This window comes from Oncorhynchus masou, chromosome 18 (genome assembly GCF_036934945.1).
Source record: "Oncorhynchus masou masou isolate Uvic2021 chromosome 18, UVic_Omas_1.1, whole genome shotgun sequence".
NCBI lineage: Eukaryota > Metazoa > Chordata > Actinopteri > Salmoniformes > Salmonidae > Oncorhynchus > Oncorhynchus masou.
Genome location: NC_088229.1, coordinates 49,757,770 through 49,775,947, shown reverse-complemented (window position 1 = coordinate 49,775,947; position 18,178 = coordinate 49,757,770). Strand labels below are relative to the sequence as shown.

The following is an 18,178-nucleotide window of genomic DNA, read 5'->3' as shown; positions in this document are numbered from 1 at the left end:
CCGAGCAAGGGTAGCATTCCAGAGACTGTAACGTTCTTTGCTTCACGGAAACATGGTTCACTGGAGAGATGCTATCGGAGTCGGTGCAGCCAGCGGGTTTCTCCACGCATCGCGCCGACAGAAACAAACATCTTTCTGGTAAGAAGAGGGGCGGGGGCGTATGCCTTATGGCTAACGAGACGTGGTGTGATCACAGAAACATACAGTAACTCAAATCCTTCTGTTCACCTGATTTAGAATTCCTCACAATCAAATGTCGACCGCATTATCTACCAAGAGAATTCTCTTTGATCATAATCACAGCGGTATATATTCCCCCCAAGCAGACACATCGACGGCTCTGAACGAACTTTATTTGACTCTTTGCAAACTTGAATCCATACATCCTGAGGCTGCATTCATTGTAGCTGGGGATTTTAACAAGACTAATCTGAAAACAAGACTCCCTAAATTGTATCAGCATATCGATTGCGCAACCAGGGCTGGAAAAACCTTGGATCATTGTTATTCTAACTCCCGCGATGCATATAAGGCCCTGCCCCGCCCTCCTTTCGGAAAAGCTGACCACGACTCCATTTTGTTGATCCCTGCCTACAAACTAAAACAAGAAGCTCCCACGCTGAGGTCTGTCCAACGCTGGTCCGACCAATCTGATTCCACACTCCAAGACTGCTTCCATCACGTGGACTGGGATATGTTTCGTATTGCGTCAGACAACAACATTGACGAATACGTTGATTCGGTGTGCGAGTTCATTAGAACGTGCGTTGAAGATGTCGTTCCCATAGCAACGATTAAAACATTCCCAAACTAGAAACCGTGGATTGATGGCAGCATTCGCGTGAAACTGAAAGCGCGAACACTGCTTTTAATCAGGGCAAGGTGACTGGAAACATGACCGGATACAAATAGTGCAGCTATTCCCTCCGCAAGGCAATCAAAAAATGCTAAGCGTCAGTATAGGGACAAAGTAGAATCTCAATTCAACGGCTCAGACACAAGAGGTATGTGGCAGGGTCTACAGTCAATCACGGATTACAAAAAGAAAACCAGCCCAGTCACGGACCAGGATGTCTTGCTCCCAGGCAGACTAAATAACTTTTTTGCCCGCTTTGAGGAAAATACAGTGCCACTGACACGGCCTGCAATGAAAACATGCGGACTCTCCTTCACTGCAGCCGAGGTGAGTAAAACATTTAAACGTGTTAACCCTCGCAAGGCTGCAGGCCCAGACGGCATCCCCAGCCGCGCCCTCAGAGGATGCGCAGACCAGCTGGCTGGTGTGTTTACGGACATATTCAATCAATCCCTATCTCAGTCTGCTGTTCCCACATGCTTCAAGAGGGCCACCATTGTTCCTGTTCCCAAGAAAGCTAAGGTAACTGAGCTAAACGACTACCGCCCCGTAGCACTCACTTCCGTCATCATGAAGTGCTTTGAGAGACTAGTTAAGGACCATATCACCTCCACCCTACCGGACACCATAGACCCACTCCAATTTGCTTACCGCCCAAATAGGTCCACAGACGATGCAATCTCAACCACACTGCACACTGCCCTAACCCATCTGGACAAGAGGAATACCTATGTGAGAATGCCGTTCATCGACTACAGCTCGTCATTTAACACCATAGTACCCTCCAAGCTCATCATCAAGCTCGAGACCCTGGGTCCCGACCCCGCCCTGTGCAACTGGGTACTGGACTTCCTGACGGGCCGCCCCCAGGTGGTGAGGGTAGGCAACAACATCTCCACCCTCCTCTACACTGGGGCCCCACAAGGGTGCGTTCTGAGCCCTCTCCTGTACTCCCTGTTCACCCACGACTGCGTGGCCCGCACGCCTCCGACTCAATCATCAAGTTTGCGGACAACACAAGTGGTAGGCTTGATTACCAACAACGACGAGACGGCCTACAGGGAGGAGGTGAGGGCCCTCGGAGTGTGGTGTCAGGAAAATAACCTCACACTCAACGTCAACAAAACTAAGGAGATGATTGTGGACTTCAGGAAACAGCAGAGGGAACACCCCCCTATCCACATCGATGGCACAGTAGTGGAGAGGGTAGTGAGTTTTAAGTTCCTGGGCATACACATCACAGACAAACTGAATTGGTCCACCCACACAGACAGCATCGTGAAGAAGGCGCAGCAGTGCCACTCCAACCTCAGGAGGCTGAAGAAATTTGGCTTGTCACCAAAAGCACTCACAAACTTCTACAGATGCACAATCGAGAGCATCCTGGCGGGCTGTATCACCGCCTGGTACGGCAACTGCTCCGCCCCCAACCGTAAGGCTCTCCATAGGGTAGTGAGGTCTGCACAACGCATCACCGGGGGCAAACTACCTGCCTTCCAGGACACCTACACCACCCGATGTTACAGGAAGGCCATAAAGATCATCAAGGACAACAACCACCCGAGCCACTGCCTGTTCACCCCGCTACCATCCAGAAGGCGAGGTCAGTACAGGTGCATCAAAGCTGGGACCGAGAGACTGAAAAACAGCTACTATCTCAAGCCATCAGACTGTTAAACAGCAACCACTAACAATGAGTGGCTGCTGCCAACACACTGACTCAACTCCAGCCACTTTTAATAATGGGAATTGATGGGAAATTATGTAAAATATATCACTAGCCACTTTAAACAATGCTACCTTATATAATGTTTACATAGCCTACATTATTCATCTCATATGTATACGTATATACTGTACTCTATATCATCTACTGCATCTTTATATAATACATGTATCACTAGCCACTTTAATAACTATGCCACTTTGTTTACATACTCATCTCATACGTATATACTGTACTCGATACCATCTACTGCATCTTGCCTATGCTGCTCTGTACCATCACTCATTCATATATCTTTATGTACATATTCTTTATCCCTTTACACTTATGTGTATAAGGTAGTAGTTTTGGAATTGTTAGCTAGATTACTCGTTGGTTATTACTGAATTGTCGGAACTAGAAGCACAAGCATTTCGCTACACTCGCATTAACATATGCTAACCATGTGTATGTGACAAATAAAATTTGATTTGATTTAGAAAGTCTACACCCCTTTAATTTAAAAAAACAAACATTTTGCTGCCTTAAAAAATCTATTTTAGATTTAATTTTTTCTCTACAAATCTACACAACCTGAAAGAAAGTTATAGAACCCCGCCCCCCTGAAATATCAGTAATTCTCCACCCCTCTGAGTTAACATTTGGTGAAAGCACCTTTGGCATCCAGTACAGCTGTGAATCATTTTCATTAAGATTCTACCAACTTTATACAAGTCTTAGGGTAATATATCCAACGTTTTTGTCAAAAAATTGCTCAACAACAGTAAATTTGTATGGGGATCAAGTCAAACTTGATTTATTTGTCACGTGTAGACTGAGACCACACCCCTCAGGAACACTCAACACCTCTTGGAAAGCCATTCTGGTGTGTATTTTACATAACAACTTGTGTAATTTTACAGAAGAAAAATAAAGCCCTTCTGAGAGTTAGGTTTTCAGAACATTGTCCTGTAACATTTTACCTGGGCTTTGCTCCTTTCATATTTATTTTATCCTAACAAACTCCCCAGTCCCTGCCGGTGACAAGCATACTCAATAACATGATGCTTCCACCACAGCTGTTTTTTATCCAAAACTAACAATACACTGTATTAATATAGTTTCATTAATTTAAAAACAGTACCACAACAAATTCAATAAAGTATTCAATATTTTCGCTGTGAGTTTCGAATGGAATCAAGGCATTAGAATGTACCAAAGGATAGCAAAATACAACTTGTTCTGCAAAAATCAAATGGGCACATTTTTCTATTTGGCTGGCTACTCCATGTGCTTGTGGAAAACACTGAGTATGTGAATGGACATCACTGTAATGCCTCATTGCAATATTATATTTTTACTTCAGTGAACATCATACACAGGGTCCTAATAGTCCCAGATATCATCTAAAAGGTGAGCAAAATATTACGTTCCCTCATATCTCCATTTCCCTATTTTCTCCAATGTCCCTCACTTCTTTTTAGTTGAAGATATATATAGCTTCATACACTGCAAATCTACCAAGCCATACAAACCCATCAAGTCATAGGTTCTTAATTGCCACATTTCATCAGCATACTTGTCTAGCAGGTTTCAACATTCTGCATCATGCTATTATCGATTTTGTGCTTCATGAATGTTTCAAGTTTATCTAAAGTTCTAGTCTTAAAGAGTCTGTTATATGCCAGAAACAGGTCTATTGGTTTTGTAATGGTACAGTACAGGATATAAATGTATGTGTACATTATTACTTTATGTAAATTAGTGTGCAGTAGTTTGTTTATATGTACATCTTTCTCTGTTTCTTCAGGCACGCCCGACACCCCACCTAAACGGCCTTTTGTGGTATCCCGATGGCGGCAGTTTTGGTTCGCACCCGTCACTTCCTTTTTAGGCAACGTTCTGATGTACTTCCTGTTCCTTCTGCTGTTTGCCTACGTGCTATTGGTGGACTTTAAGCCGCCACCCCCGCGAGGCCCCGCTTTCGCCGAGTGTGTGTTGTACTTCTGGGTGTTCACCATCATCTGTGAGGAGATCCGAGAGGTGGGAAGAGAAAGATGATTGAAGGAAGTGTTTCTCAATCCTGGTCTTGGGAGACCCAAAGGGGAACACGTTTTTGTTTTTGCCCTTGCACACTTGTTTCAACAAATCAACTCATCATCAAGCCTATAGTTGAATCAGGTGTCTTAGTGCTAGGGCAAAAACTAAAATGTGCACCCCTTTCAGTCACCAGGACCAGGATTGGGTCCCTAGGACCAGGATATACTTCATTCATATTGCCCCTACATATTGCCCCTACGCCAAAGGCAAAACCCCTAACTTATGTAGTGTAATGTGTATTGTGTCTACATATGTAATGTTTATACATTATTAACTCTTTATGGCACTTTTAATTCTTGTAAGACTTCATTTAGCTAACTAGCTTTATCGATTAGCAATTTGCTATCTAAAGCTGAAGAACATACGCACATCCAGGTTACTTTCGGCAGGTGCTGGAGTTCTAGGCAAACTTGTGAAAAACAGAAAGAAAAACGCTGTACACTGCTGCTCATGCTCCCAGGTGAAATTTATTAACAACGTTTCGACCCTTGGGTCTTCATCATGTATCCAAATCCCAGGTGGGGGTGGAAGGTCCTATATGTAGGGGCAGTGACATCACCTATGGAAACAGGAGGTAAAAAAAAAAAATGAATAACATAGTTTCACAATATTAATATTCAATGTATCAAAATATATGATCATACACAGGGAATGTGATCAATATTTACAGTAATATACAGGCAATATTCAATTAGGATGAAAACCCATACAGACATATTGAAACAATAAAAATGGTTTTACCTATGTAAGACAGACCAAAAGGACATTTCAACATGTAAATAATATTGGTGGAAATGCAGGTAATCGGGCCCTTGATCTTAAATCTTTGTCCTGTGTGTGTGGGGGGAGTGGTGTAAATGAGTTGCATTTGTACGTAAACATTGGCCTCCGGAGCCTTGTCCAAAAAAGTTTCCCTTTTCTCTGGTGGGTAATCAGATTTAACCACTATCTCTCACATTTGGGGGTCTTTTAAAAACCATAAGTGGGAGATGTTTAAAAATGGGTTTCCATTGTGGGTCAGTATCAATAATGTACCAGTGTTTCCTGATAATGTCCTTAAATGTCTTCCCCAATGGTGAGTATTGGGTAAAGCATGATGGGACATGGTTTGCTTTTTCTTTAAGGCTTTCCAACTGTGTTAAACCTTCGAAACGGACATTGGCATGTTTTCCCCAATTGTCTTTGTTCCCCCTTTTGTTAAATCTTTGTGGGGTCCGTGGTCTGTTTCTGATAAGAAGCATCAGAGCTGCATATTCTTCTGATACAACTGAATTGACTTATAGGGAGACTTTTAAAAAGTGGACGTGGATGAAAGCTGTTACCTCTAAGGAGGGTATTTCTGTCCGTAGGTTTCCTATAGAGATCTGTAGAGGGAGGGTTCGTCCTTAATAACCATCACATCAAGAAAACTGATTTGTGATTGGTCATAGTTAAGGGTGAAGTGAAGGTGTTCATTCATAGAGTTTAGATAAGCATGGAAATCCAAAAGTTCTTCCTGGGTGCCTGTATAGATCATGAAAATGTCATCCAAATATCTCAGAATTAGGAGAATATTGGAGAGAAAAGGGTCAAGGTCTAGATTCAGCACCACCTGTTTTTCATACATTCCTAGACATAGGTTAGCATAATTAGGAGTTTGAGGTTAGTGCCAGTTCAGCCAAGTCCACAGTACAATTGGTGCTGGTCAGAGCATTAGGGGGACGTTCATTGAGGTAGAACTTGAGGGCCTCAAGGCCGCCCTGTTGGGGGATGTTAGTATATAGACTGGTAACATAAGTACACAGAATAGAATTTTCAGGTATATGGTCCACAGATGTAAAAATATATATATATATATATATAAAATCAATTGAGTTTCTAGTATACGTGGGGAGGGAGATCGCCCAGGGTTTCACAAAATGGTTTACAAAGGTAGAGATATTCTCTGTCGGAGATCTATTACAACTCACAATGGGCCTGCCTGGTATAGGTGGTGTCATGCGCTTGTGAATTTTGGGTAAAGTGTATATGACAGGTGTGGTTGGGCAGTCAACTTTCATAAACTCATATTTGATCTTTGTAATTCTCCTTCATTCAAACATTTTGACAATTTATCATGAATCAGAGACTTGAATTAATTAGTAGGGTCCTTTGGGAGTCTTTTGTAAATCACTAAGTTGTTTCAGAATTTCCTTTTCATAGTCTGCTGCATTTAGTATCACAATTTGCACCTCCTTTGTCGGCAGGTTTTATAATGATACTGGAGTCATTTTTCAGTTCCAAAAGAGATTATTTCTCTGCTTTGGACAAATTGTGAAATACCTTGTGTTCTTTTTTTTCTTATCCAGGAGATTATGTACATCTTTCTCAACTCGGTGGCAATATGTTTCATTAGAGGGATTTCTTTTAGGTGGTAAAAATGTTTTTTTTTCCTTTTAAAATGTGTATTTTCCCTTGTCATGTCCTCAGGGCAAGAGTCAGGTTCATTGTCTTTCAGGTTATCAATTGGAAAAACATTAGCTCTATTTCCTGTCTGGCTACTAATATCGTTCAATAGATTAACATTGGCAGGTGCATAGGGACCAACCCCATTACCAAAAAACTCAGTCAATCTCAAACTGTAAAAAAAAAAAACTTGTGAAAGTCTATAACTGTTTCAAAGTCCTTGGCCTGTGATGTTGGGATAAATGATAGTCCCTTACCTAGGGCAGATGAACATGTATCAGACATAGACCTGTTGGACAGGTTTATTACTGTGTCTTGCTCCGTGTGTGGGGCTGGAATTTCGGGTGTTGCCGTCTTCGTACGTAGTCCATTTCTGCATTCCTTGTGGGGACGCAGGGAGGGCGGTGGTCGTGATGATGGCCTATTCGATGACGTGGTCCATTGACCATAATGAGGAGTTTGACTTGAAACCGTTTTTATAGTTTCAATATGTCTAAATTGTGGGCTTTTTAAAAATCCTAATTGAATATTGTAGGCATATTACTGTGAATATTGATCACATTCCTGTGTATGATGATATATTTTGATACATTGAATGTTAATATTGTGAAATTATGTTAATCTTTTTTACCTCCTTTTTCAGGAGGTGATGTCACTGAGTACTGCCCCTATATATAGAACCTTCCACCCCCACCTGGGATATGGATGCCTGATGAAGACCTAAAGGACAAAACTTTGTTAATAAATATCACCTGGGATCATGCGCAGCAGTGTGCAGTTTTTCTTTCTGTTTTTCAATTAGCTATCTAAGCTCACCCTGGATGACTGGGACTTACTTACAGTAGCATATGGTCTGACTGAAGGTAACAGTGTTTGATTGACCCATGTCTTCTCTTATCCCAGACGTTCTTAGTGGGCAGCATGATGTGGCGTCAGAGGATGAGGAAGTACATCCAGGACGTTTGGAACAAGTGTGACCTCACCGCCATCATACTCTTCATCATAGGCCTCACCTGCAGGTGGTTAACAAGATTTCACAGTAGCCTCTTATGTCATAACTGCATGGTCCAGAGATACAGTTGAAGTCGGAAGTTTACATACACTTAGGTTGGAGTCATTAAAACTAGTTTTTCAACCACTCCACAAATTCCAGTGGGTCAGAAGTTTACATACAGTAAGTTGACTGTGCCTTTAAACAGCTTGGAAAATTCCAGAAAATGATGTCATGGCTTTAGAAGCTTCTGATAGGCTAATTGACATTATTTGTGGATGTATTTCAAGGCCTACTTTCAAACTCAGTGCTTCTTTGCTTGACATCATGGGAAAATCTAAATAAATCAGCCAGGACTTCAGAAAAAAATTGTAGACCTCCACAAGTCTGGTTCATCCTTGGGAGCAATTTCCAAACGCCTGTAGGTACCACGTTCATCTGTACAAACAATAGTACGCTAGAATAAACATCATGGGACAACGCAGCCGTCATACCGTTCAGGAAGGAGATGGGTTCTGTCACCTAGAGATGAACGTACTTTGGTGGTAAAAGTGCAAAGCAATCCCAGAACAACAGCAAAAACCTTGTGAAGATGCTTGAGGAAACAGGTACAAAAGTATCTATATTCACATTAAAACGAGTCCTTTATAGACATAACCTGAAAGACCGCTCAGCAAGGAAAAAGCCACTGCTCCAAAACTGCCATAAAAAATTCAGACTACGGTTTGCTACTGCACATGGGGACAAAGATCGTACTTTTTGGAGAAATGTCCACTGTTCTGATGAAACAAAAATAGAACTGTTTGGGCATAATGACCATCGCTATGTTTGTAGGGAAAAGAGGGAGGCTTGCAAGCCAAAGAACACCATCCCAACCGTGAAGCATGGGGGTGGCAGCATCATGTTGTGGGGGTGCTTTACTGCTGATGCGCTTCACAAAATAGATGGCTTCATGAGGATTTTAAAATTACGTGGATATATTGAAGAAACATCTCAAGACATCAGTTAAAGCTTGGTCGCAAATGGGTCTTCCAAATGGACAATGACCCCAAGCATACTTCCAAAGTTGTGGCAAAATGGCTTAAGGACAGCAAAATCAAGGTATTGGGGTGGCCATCACAAAGCCCTGACCTCAATCCTATAGAAAATGTGTGGGCAGAACTGAAAAAGCGTGTGCAAAGAGGCCTACAAAACTGGCTCAGTTACACCAGCTCTGTCAGGAGGAATGGGACAAAATTCTTCCCACCTATTGTGGGAAGCTTGTGGAAGGCTACCCAAAACGTTTGACCCAATTTAAATGCAATGCTACCAAATCCTAATTGAGTGTATGTAAACTTCTGACCCACTGGGAATGTGATGAAATAAATAAAAGCTGAAATAAATCATTCTCTACTATTATTTCACATTCTTAAAATAAAGTGGTGATCCTAACTGACCTAAAACAGGGAATATTTACTAGGATTAAATGTCAGGAATTGTGAAAAACGGAGTTCAAATGTATTTGGCTAAGGTATATGGAAACTTCCGACTTCAACTGTATAGGCCCTGTTTGAATACTTAACTACACCCATCTTTCCTTGAGCAAATCGCTGATCTCACGCAGTAAATTTGGTAGAAGCAATGGGATGGACACCATATTTGAACTTATCATTTGAACTTATCATCTTATAGGTCAGGTTCCATAAAGGAAAAGACGAAGGAACGATTCCTGTTTAAGGTGTACAAACAGGGCCAATGTCTAACAACATCAACTGGGAGTTGTCAGTTTGTTGTCTGTCATGGTATCATTCTATGATCATCGGGGGAAAAAATACAAAGGGAGCCACACAATTATTCTTCTCTTAATCATAATGCACATAAACAGGCCTGTATTCACAAGTGTTGCTGATTATAGTATCAATGTTGCCTTTCAGACCATAATGATTAAGATTATATGGACAGTGGACCTGATCCTTAATCAGCACTCCTTACCCTAAAACAGGAACGTTTCTTCATATGGACATTGATGGACAATAGAGGGTTATTTCGTCCTTGGGACCAAATTATACTCCCACATGGTTCAGTATGCTATGAATGCTGAATTCCAAATCAAGCTAACACTCCCTAGACACTCCTGCAGATATTAGAGAAATGGTTAGGTTAAAGCAATATAATAATTGCTTTACCTTCTCCTTTGATAGGCTAAGTTGAATTTCCACCATATTGCATACACCTATCCATTGTTTTCTGCTCTACAGGAGTGCCTTGGTGTATTTGGAATTAAGCCCCACTCTTTTTGTCTGAACAGGGTCATATTAATTTGTTCACACCATAGGAACACTTAACTTATTTGACAAGTTCAGATTGTTCAGGTCGGTTTCTTCCATTTGGTGCCTAATGAATACGACCCAGGAGTCAAACTGTTTTCTTATGTTAATAATGAGGTGGCAAGACAGGCAGGCAGTCTCAGGGTCAGGACAGGCAGAAGTCAATAATCCAGTGTAATGTGACAAGGTACAGAACGGCAGGCAGGCTCAGGGTCAGGGCAGGTAGAATGTTCAAAACCGGGAAAACTAGAAGACAGGAACTAGAAACAGACAGGATCAAGGGGAAAAACATTGGTAGGCTTAACGAACAAAACGAACTCGCAACAGACAAACAGAATACCTGTTTAAATACACTGGGGATAATTGGGAAGATGGGCGACACATGGAGGTGGGTGGAGACGAGCACAAAGACAGGTGAAACAGATCAGGGTGTGACAGTACCCCCCCCCTCTAGGGGCGCCACCTGGCGTCCTACCTGGGTGCATACCTGGTCATGAGCGATGAGGCCTGGGTGTCCCTAGCGGGTAACCAGCACCTCTCCTCCGGGCCATAACCCGCCCAGTCAACCAAGTACTGGAGTCCTCTGCCCAGAGGTCGAACCTTCAGGAGACACCTCAGTGTACACCGGTTGTCCATCAATGTGACGGGGGAGAGGGGTGAGCCTGGAAACAGGAGACAAAGGGCTGTGAGACATGGGTTTGATTCTAGACACATGAAAAGTGGGACATATACGGAGGGTACGGGGCAACAGAAGATGAACAGCAGAGGGGCAAATGAAATTATGGGGAAAGGGCAGATTTGTGGGACTCCACCTGGAGGGTGTGGTGGTTAATTTCTTTACTATCAAATGAGGAGAGACAAACTTATCACACAAGTCAGAGTTATACTTAAACTAAATCTTAAGTAGTGAGAGCTTTGCAATGGCTTGTTGACGAATCACAGTTTCTGATGATCCGTTGAGAGCGCCAAGACAAAAGTACAAAGGTCCTTTATAGCCAAGATACACCTCTTTCAACCTACATGACGAACAACAGATGTATAGAATGCGTCACAAGGTTAAGATGTGTATGAAAGATGCCTATAATACATAGCAGACAGTATCTGCTGTGCCAACAGTTTTCATTGTATAGACCAGTGTCTGGCTCTCCGACTCCAAACTGGAACCATCTCTCTCTGGCATGGTATAGAACAGAAACATTAACTCATGCTCTAGAATGCACTTTAGATTTTATCACCCAAAAAACATCATACATCTCCTGTCAGTGTTATCTCCCAGAGGCCCATCCTCAGTAGAAACACACACAATAGTTAACAGAATACTCTATTCTGTTGAATAAAACAACCATTTGATGCAATAAAAGTATTATAACATAATTTTGCAATTTTGCCACCATTAGTGGCAGATACCAGGGGGACGGCCATACCTTTTGCCCGAAACGATACAGAGGAGCCAGCGTCTGGTGGCAGTCCGCTTTTCGATCCCCGGAGGGGGTCTTGAGAAAGGCCGACTGGTTTCTCTACCAGGTACGACAACAAACATCATCTGGGCCAAAGGTATGCTCAGGGAAGAGCAGGGCCTGATAACCCAGGGAACACTCAAAGGGCGAGAGACCCATGGCAGAGCAAAGAAGGGTGTTGCGAGCGCATTCGACCCACACTAGTTGCTGGCTCCAGGTGGTGGGGATGGAGGAGACCAGGCCGCGAAGAGTCGTCTCCAGGTCTTGGTTGGCTCGCTCCGACTGTTCGTTGGACTGGGGTTGGAACCCGGAGGACAGGCTGGCTGGCGACCCAATGAGTGTGTAGAACGCCTTCCAGAACCAGGAGGAGAGCGAAAGACCCCGGTCGGAGACCACGTCCACTGGGAGGCCATGGATCCGGAAGATGTGCTGCACCATGAGCTGGGACATCTCTTTGGGAAAGGGTAGCTTAGGGAGAGGAATGAAGTGGGCGGCTTTGGAAAACCGGTCCACTACTGTCAGAATGGTGGTGTTGCATCAGATGGGGGAGACCTGTGATGGCGTAGCAGTAAAGACGTGTTTTGTTCGTCCTCTCGTGTACTTTTGTATTTTTTTTTAAATAAAATTCAAATATATATATACAATCTCTTTTTCGATTTTTAATTCGATTTTACCTTCCGGTAACCTGCCTCACCCAATGTGATACGGAATCGCTATTATTTTTTATTTTAGAACACATTCAAGAACCTCCAGAAGCTAACCAGCTAGTTAGCTACAAGCTATTTAGTCATTGTTAGCCACTGCGGCTTTTACCTTCTGCACAGATACCAGCCCTGTTTTTAGCCTGGATAATACTTGCCAGTCTACCAGTATCGGACTGTCTCTCCACAACAGCGCCAGATTCCTGCCGTAAATCCCTGGACCACTACTTCTGATCCTCACAGCTAGCTTGCACCCAGTACCGAAGCTATCCCTGAGGCCCAACTCCCGGCCTACTCAGCTGCTCACCCGAACCCCACTCATACACGGCTAGAGCCCAATACTCCACCGGATCCTTGCTGTAAACTCTGGACCTTGGCACCGGATCACCGCTGCTACCGATTGGCTATAGTGGCTAACGCCACTGCCACGAAGCTAGCACCAGTTAGCCGTGAGCCAGGCACATCTCCCGGCTAGCAAACTAAATTCTACAATACCTCTTTTGCCATCTGGCTTGGATTCTCTATCGAAACTGCGCCCCGCCGCACCACCACGACTGGTCTCCCGACGAATACTCCATCCGCTGTGTCTTCAACCGGCCTCCGTCGGAGCAGACTCTCCTACTAGCCCCGGGCTAATAACTTTAAACTCTGTGTCGCCCGCATGCTAGGCTTCCCTGTTCCATCTACTGCTGCCCCCTGGACACTGATCACTTGGCTACATATCTGATGCCCGCTGGACTGTCCATTAATCACGGTACTCCATTCTGTTTATTTTTTTTTCTGTCAGCCCCAGCCGCGAACTCAGGCTCTGTGTGTAGTTAATCTGACCCTCTCTGGCTAGTCATCGCCATTTTACCTGCTGCTGTTGTGTTAGCTGATTAGCTGTTGTTGTCTCACCTGTTGTTTTAGCTAGCTCTCCCAATCAACACCTGCGATTACTTTATGCCTCGCTGTATGTCTCTCTCAAATATCAATATGCCCTGTATACTGTTGTTCAGGTTAGTTATCATTGTTTTAGTTTACAATGGAGCTCCTAGTTCCACTCCTCATACCTCTGATACACCACACATGCGGTGACCTCACCCATTATAGCCAGCATGTCCAGAGATGCAACCTCTCTTATCATCACCCAGTGCCTGGGCTTACCTCCGCTGTACCCGCACCCCACCATACCCCTGTCTGCACATTATGCCCTAAATGGGATATATTATTATTATTATATATTAATATATTCTACCATGCCCAGAAATCTGCTCCTTTTAGTCCTTGTCCCCAACGCTCTAGGCGACCAGTTTTGATAGCCTTTAGCCGCACCCTCACCCTACTCCTTCTCTGTTCCTCGGGTGATGTGAAGGTAAACCCAGGCCCTGCATGTCCCCAGGCACCCTCATTTGTTTACTTCTGTGATCGCAAAAGCCTTAGTTTCATGCATGTCAACATCAGAAGCCTCCTCCCTAAGTTTGTTTTACTCACTGCTTTAACACACTCTGACAACCCTGATGTCCTTGCCGTGTCTGAATCCTGGCTTAGGAAGGCCACCAAAAATTCGGAGATTTCCATACCCAACTATAACATTTTCCGTCAAGCTAGAACTGCCAAAGGGGGAGGAGTTGCAATCTACTGCAGAGATAGCCTGCAAAGTAATGTCATACTTTCCAGGTCCATACCCAAACAGTTCGAATTTCTAATTAAAAAAATTAATCTCTCCAGAAATAAGTCTCTCACTGTTGACGCTTGCTACCGACATCCCTCAGCTCCTAGCTGTGCCCTGGACACCATATGTGAATTGATCGCCCCCCAACTAGCTAAAGAGTTTGTTCTGTTAGGTGACCTAAACTGGGATATGCTTAACACCCCGGCAGTCTTACAATCTAAGCTAGATGCCCTCAATCTCACACAAATCATCAAGGAACCCACCAGGTACAACCCTAAATCCGTAAACATGGGAACCCTAATAGACATCATCCTGACCAACTTGCCCTCCAAATACACCTCCGCTGTCTTCAATCAGGATCTCAGCGATCACGGCCTCATTGCCTGTATGCGCTACGGCCCCGCGGTCAAACGTCACCCCTCATCACTGTCAAACGCTTCTACGAGCAGGCCTTTCTAATCGACCTGGCCCGGGTATCCTGGAAGGATATTGACCTCATCCCATTAGTTGAGGATGCCTGGTCATTCTTTAAAAGTAACTACCTCACCATCTTAGATAAGCATTCTCCGTTCAAAAAATGCAGAACTAAGAACATATATAGCCCTTGGTTCACTCCAGACCTGACTGCCCTCAACCAGCGCAAAAACATCCATTGGCGGACTGCAATAGCATCGAATAGCCCCTGCGATATTCAACTGTTCAGGGAAGTCAGGAACCAGTACATGCAGTCAGTCAGGAAAGCAAAGGCCAGCTTTTTCAAGCAGAAATTTGCAATCTGTAGCTCTAACTCCAAAAAGTTCTGGGACACTGTAAAGTCCATGGAGAACAAGAGCTCCTCCTCCCAGCTGCCCACTGCACTGAGGCTAGGTAACACGGTCACCACCGATAAATCCATGATGATCGACACTTCTCAACGGCTGGCCATGCCCCCCCCTCGCGCAGCTACTCGCCCCCCGCAGCTACTCCCCAGCTTCTCCTTTACCCAAATCCAGATGGCAGATGTTCTGAAAGAGCTGCAAAACCTGGACCCATACAAATCAGCCGGGCTTGACAATCTGGACCCTCTATTTCTGAAACTATCCACCGCCATTGTCGCAACCCCTTTTACCAGCCTATTCAACCTCTTTCGTATCATCTGAGATCCCCAAGTATTGGAAAGCTGACGCGGTCATCCCCCTCTTCAAAGGGGGAGACACCCTGGACCCAAACTGTTACAGACCTACAGTGCATTGCAAAAGTATTCGGCCCCCTTGAACTTTGCAACCTTTTGCCACATTTCAGGCTTCAAACATAAAGATATAAAATTGTATTTTTTTGTGAAGAATCAACAACAAGTGTGACACAATCATGAAGTGGAACGACATTTATTGGATATTTCAAACTTTTTTAACAAATCAAAAACTGAAATATTGGGCGTGCAAAATTATTCAGCCCCCTTAAGTTAATACTTTGTAGCGCCACCTTTTGCTGTGATTACAGCTGTAAGTCGCTTGGGGTATGTCTCTATCAGTTTTGCACATCGAGAGACTGAAATTTTTTCCCATTCCTCCTTGCAAAACAGCTCGAGCTCAGTGAGGTTGGATGGAGAGCATTTGTGAACAGCAGTTTTCAGTTCTTTCCACAGATTCTCGATTGGATTCAGGTCTGGACTTTGACTTGGCCATTCTAACACCTGGATATGTTTATTTTTGAACCATTCCATTGTAGATTTTGCTTTACGTTTTGGATCATTGTCTTGTTGGAAGACAAATCTTCGTCCCAGTCTCAGGTCTTTTGCCGACTCCATCAGGTTTTCTTCCAGAATGGTCCTGTATTTGGCTCCATCCATCTTCCCATTAATTTTAACCATCTTCCCTGTCCCTGTTGAAGAAAAGCAGGCCCAAACCATGATGCTGCCACCACCATGTTTGACAGTGGGTATGGTGTGTTCAGGGTGCTGAGCTGTGTTGCTTTTACGCCAAACATAACGTTTTGCATTGTTGCCAAAAAGTTCAATTTTGGTTTCATCTGACCAGAGCACCTTCTTCCACATGTTTTGTGTGTCTCCCAGGTGGCTTGTGGCAAACTTTAAACAACACTTTTTATGGATATCTTTAAGAAATGGCTTTCTTCTTGCCACTCTTCCATAAAGGCCAGATTTGTGCAATATACGACTGATTGTTGTCCTATGGACAGAGTCTCCCACCTCAGCTGTAGATCTCTGCAGTTCATCCAGAGTGATCATGGGCCTCTTGGCTGCATCTCTGATCAGTCTTCTCCTTGTATGAGCTGAAAGTTTAGAGGGACGGCCAGGTCTTGGTAGATTTGCAGTGGTCTGATACTCCTTCCATTTCAATATTATCGCTTGCACAGTGCTTCTTGGGATGTTTAAAGCTTGGGAAATCTTTTTGTATCCAAATCCGGCTTTAAACTTCTTCACAACAGTATCTCGGACCTGCCTGGTGTGTTCCTTGTTCTTCATGATGCTCTCTGCGCATTTAACAGACCTCTGATACTATTACAGTGCAGGTGCATTTATACGGAGACTTGATTACACACAGGTGGATTGTATTTATCATCATTAGTCATTTAGGTCAACATTGGATCATTCAGAGATCCTCACTGAACTTCTGGAGAGAGTTTGCTGCACTGAAAGTAAAGGGGCTGAATCATTTTGCACGCCCAATTTTTCAGTTTTTGATTTGTTAAAAAAGTTTGAAATATCCAATAAATGTCGTTCCACTTCATGATTGTGTCCAACTTGTTGTTGATTCTTCACAAAAAAATACAGTTTTATATCTTTATGTTTGAAGCCTGAAATGTGGCAAAAGGTCGCAAAGTTCAAGGGGGCCGAATACTTTCGCAAGGCACTGTATATCCATCCTGCCCTGCCTATCTATGGTCTTTGAAAGCCAAGTTAACAAACTGATCAACGACCATCTTGAATCCCACCGTACCTTCTCCGCTGTGCAATCCGGTTTCCGAGCCGGTGACAGGTGCACCTCAGCCATGCTCAAGGTACTAAACAATATCATAATTGCCATTGATAAAAGACATTACTGTGCAGCCGTCTTCATCGACCTGGCCAAGGCTTTCGACTCTGTCAATCACCATATTCTTATCGGCAGACTGAGTAGCCTCAGTTTTTCTTATGACTGCCATGCCTGGTTCACCAACTACTTTGCAGACAGAGTTCAGTGTGTCAAATCGGAGGGCATGTTGTCCGGTCCTCTGGCAGTCTCTATGGGGGTGCCACATGGTTCAATTCTCGGGCCGACTCTATTCTCTGTATATATCAATGATGTTGCTCTTGCTGCGGGCGATTCCCTGATCCACCTCTATGCAGAAGACACCATTCTGTATACTTCTGGCCCTTCCTTGGACACTGTGCTATCTAACTTCCAAACGAGCTTCAATGCCATACAACACTGCTCATAAACGCTAGTAAAACCAAATGCAAGCTTTTCAACCATTCGCTGCCTGCACCTGCACGCCCGACTAGCATCACCACCCTGGATGGTTCCGACCTAGAATATGTGGACATCTATAAGTACCTAGGTGTCTGGCTAGACTGTAAACTCTCCTTCCAGACTCCTATCAAACATCTCCAATCTAAAATCAAATCTAGAGTCGACTTTCTATTTCACAAACAAAGCCTCCTTCACTCACGCCGCCAAACTTACCCATAGTAGAACTGACTATCCTACCGATCCTCGACTTCGGCGATGTCATCTACAAAATAGCTTCCAATACTCTACTCAGCAAACTGGATGCAGTTTATCACAGTGCCATCCGTTTTGTTACTAAAGCACCTTATACCACCCACCACTGCGACCTGTATGCTCTAGTCCGGCTGGCCCTCGCTACATATTCGTCGCCAGACCCACTGGCTCCAGGTCATCTACAAGTCCATGATAGGTAAAGCTCTGCCTTATCTCAGTTCACTGGTCACGATGGCAACACCAACCCATAGCACGCGCTCCAGCAGGTGTATCTCACTGATCA

The 18,178-nt window shown here is 43.9% G+C and overlaps 1 protein-coding gene across 3 annotated transcripts in view; it reads left to right on the top strand.

Moving 5' to 3' along the window:
• LOC135504738 (transient receptor potential cation channel subfamily M member 4-like) overlaps positions 1-18,178 on the top strand; it is a 108,806-nt gene that overhangs the window by 54,107 nt on the left and 36,521 nt on the right. For all 3 annotated transcript variants that reach the window (XM_064923560.1, XM_064923559.1, XM_064923561.1), the window contains 3 exons: positions 3,928-3,974; positions 4,372-4,604; positions 7,989-8,104. In XM_064923560.1, the coding sequence (XP_064779632.1) occupies positions 3,928-3,974; positions 4,372-4,604; positions 7,989-8,104 (396 nt within the window). The remainder of the gene's footprint in view (positions 1-3,927; positions 3,975-4,371; positions 4,605-7,988; positions 8,105-18,178) is intronic.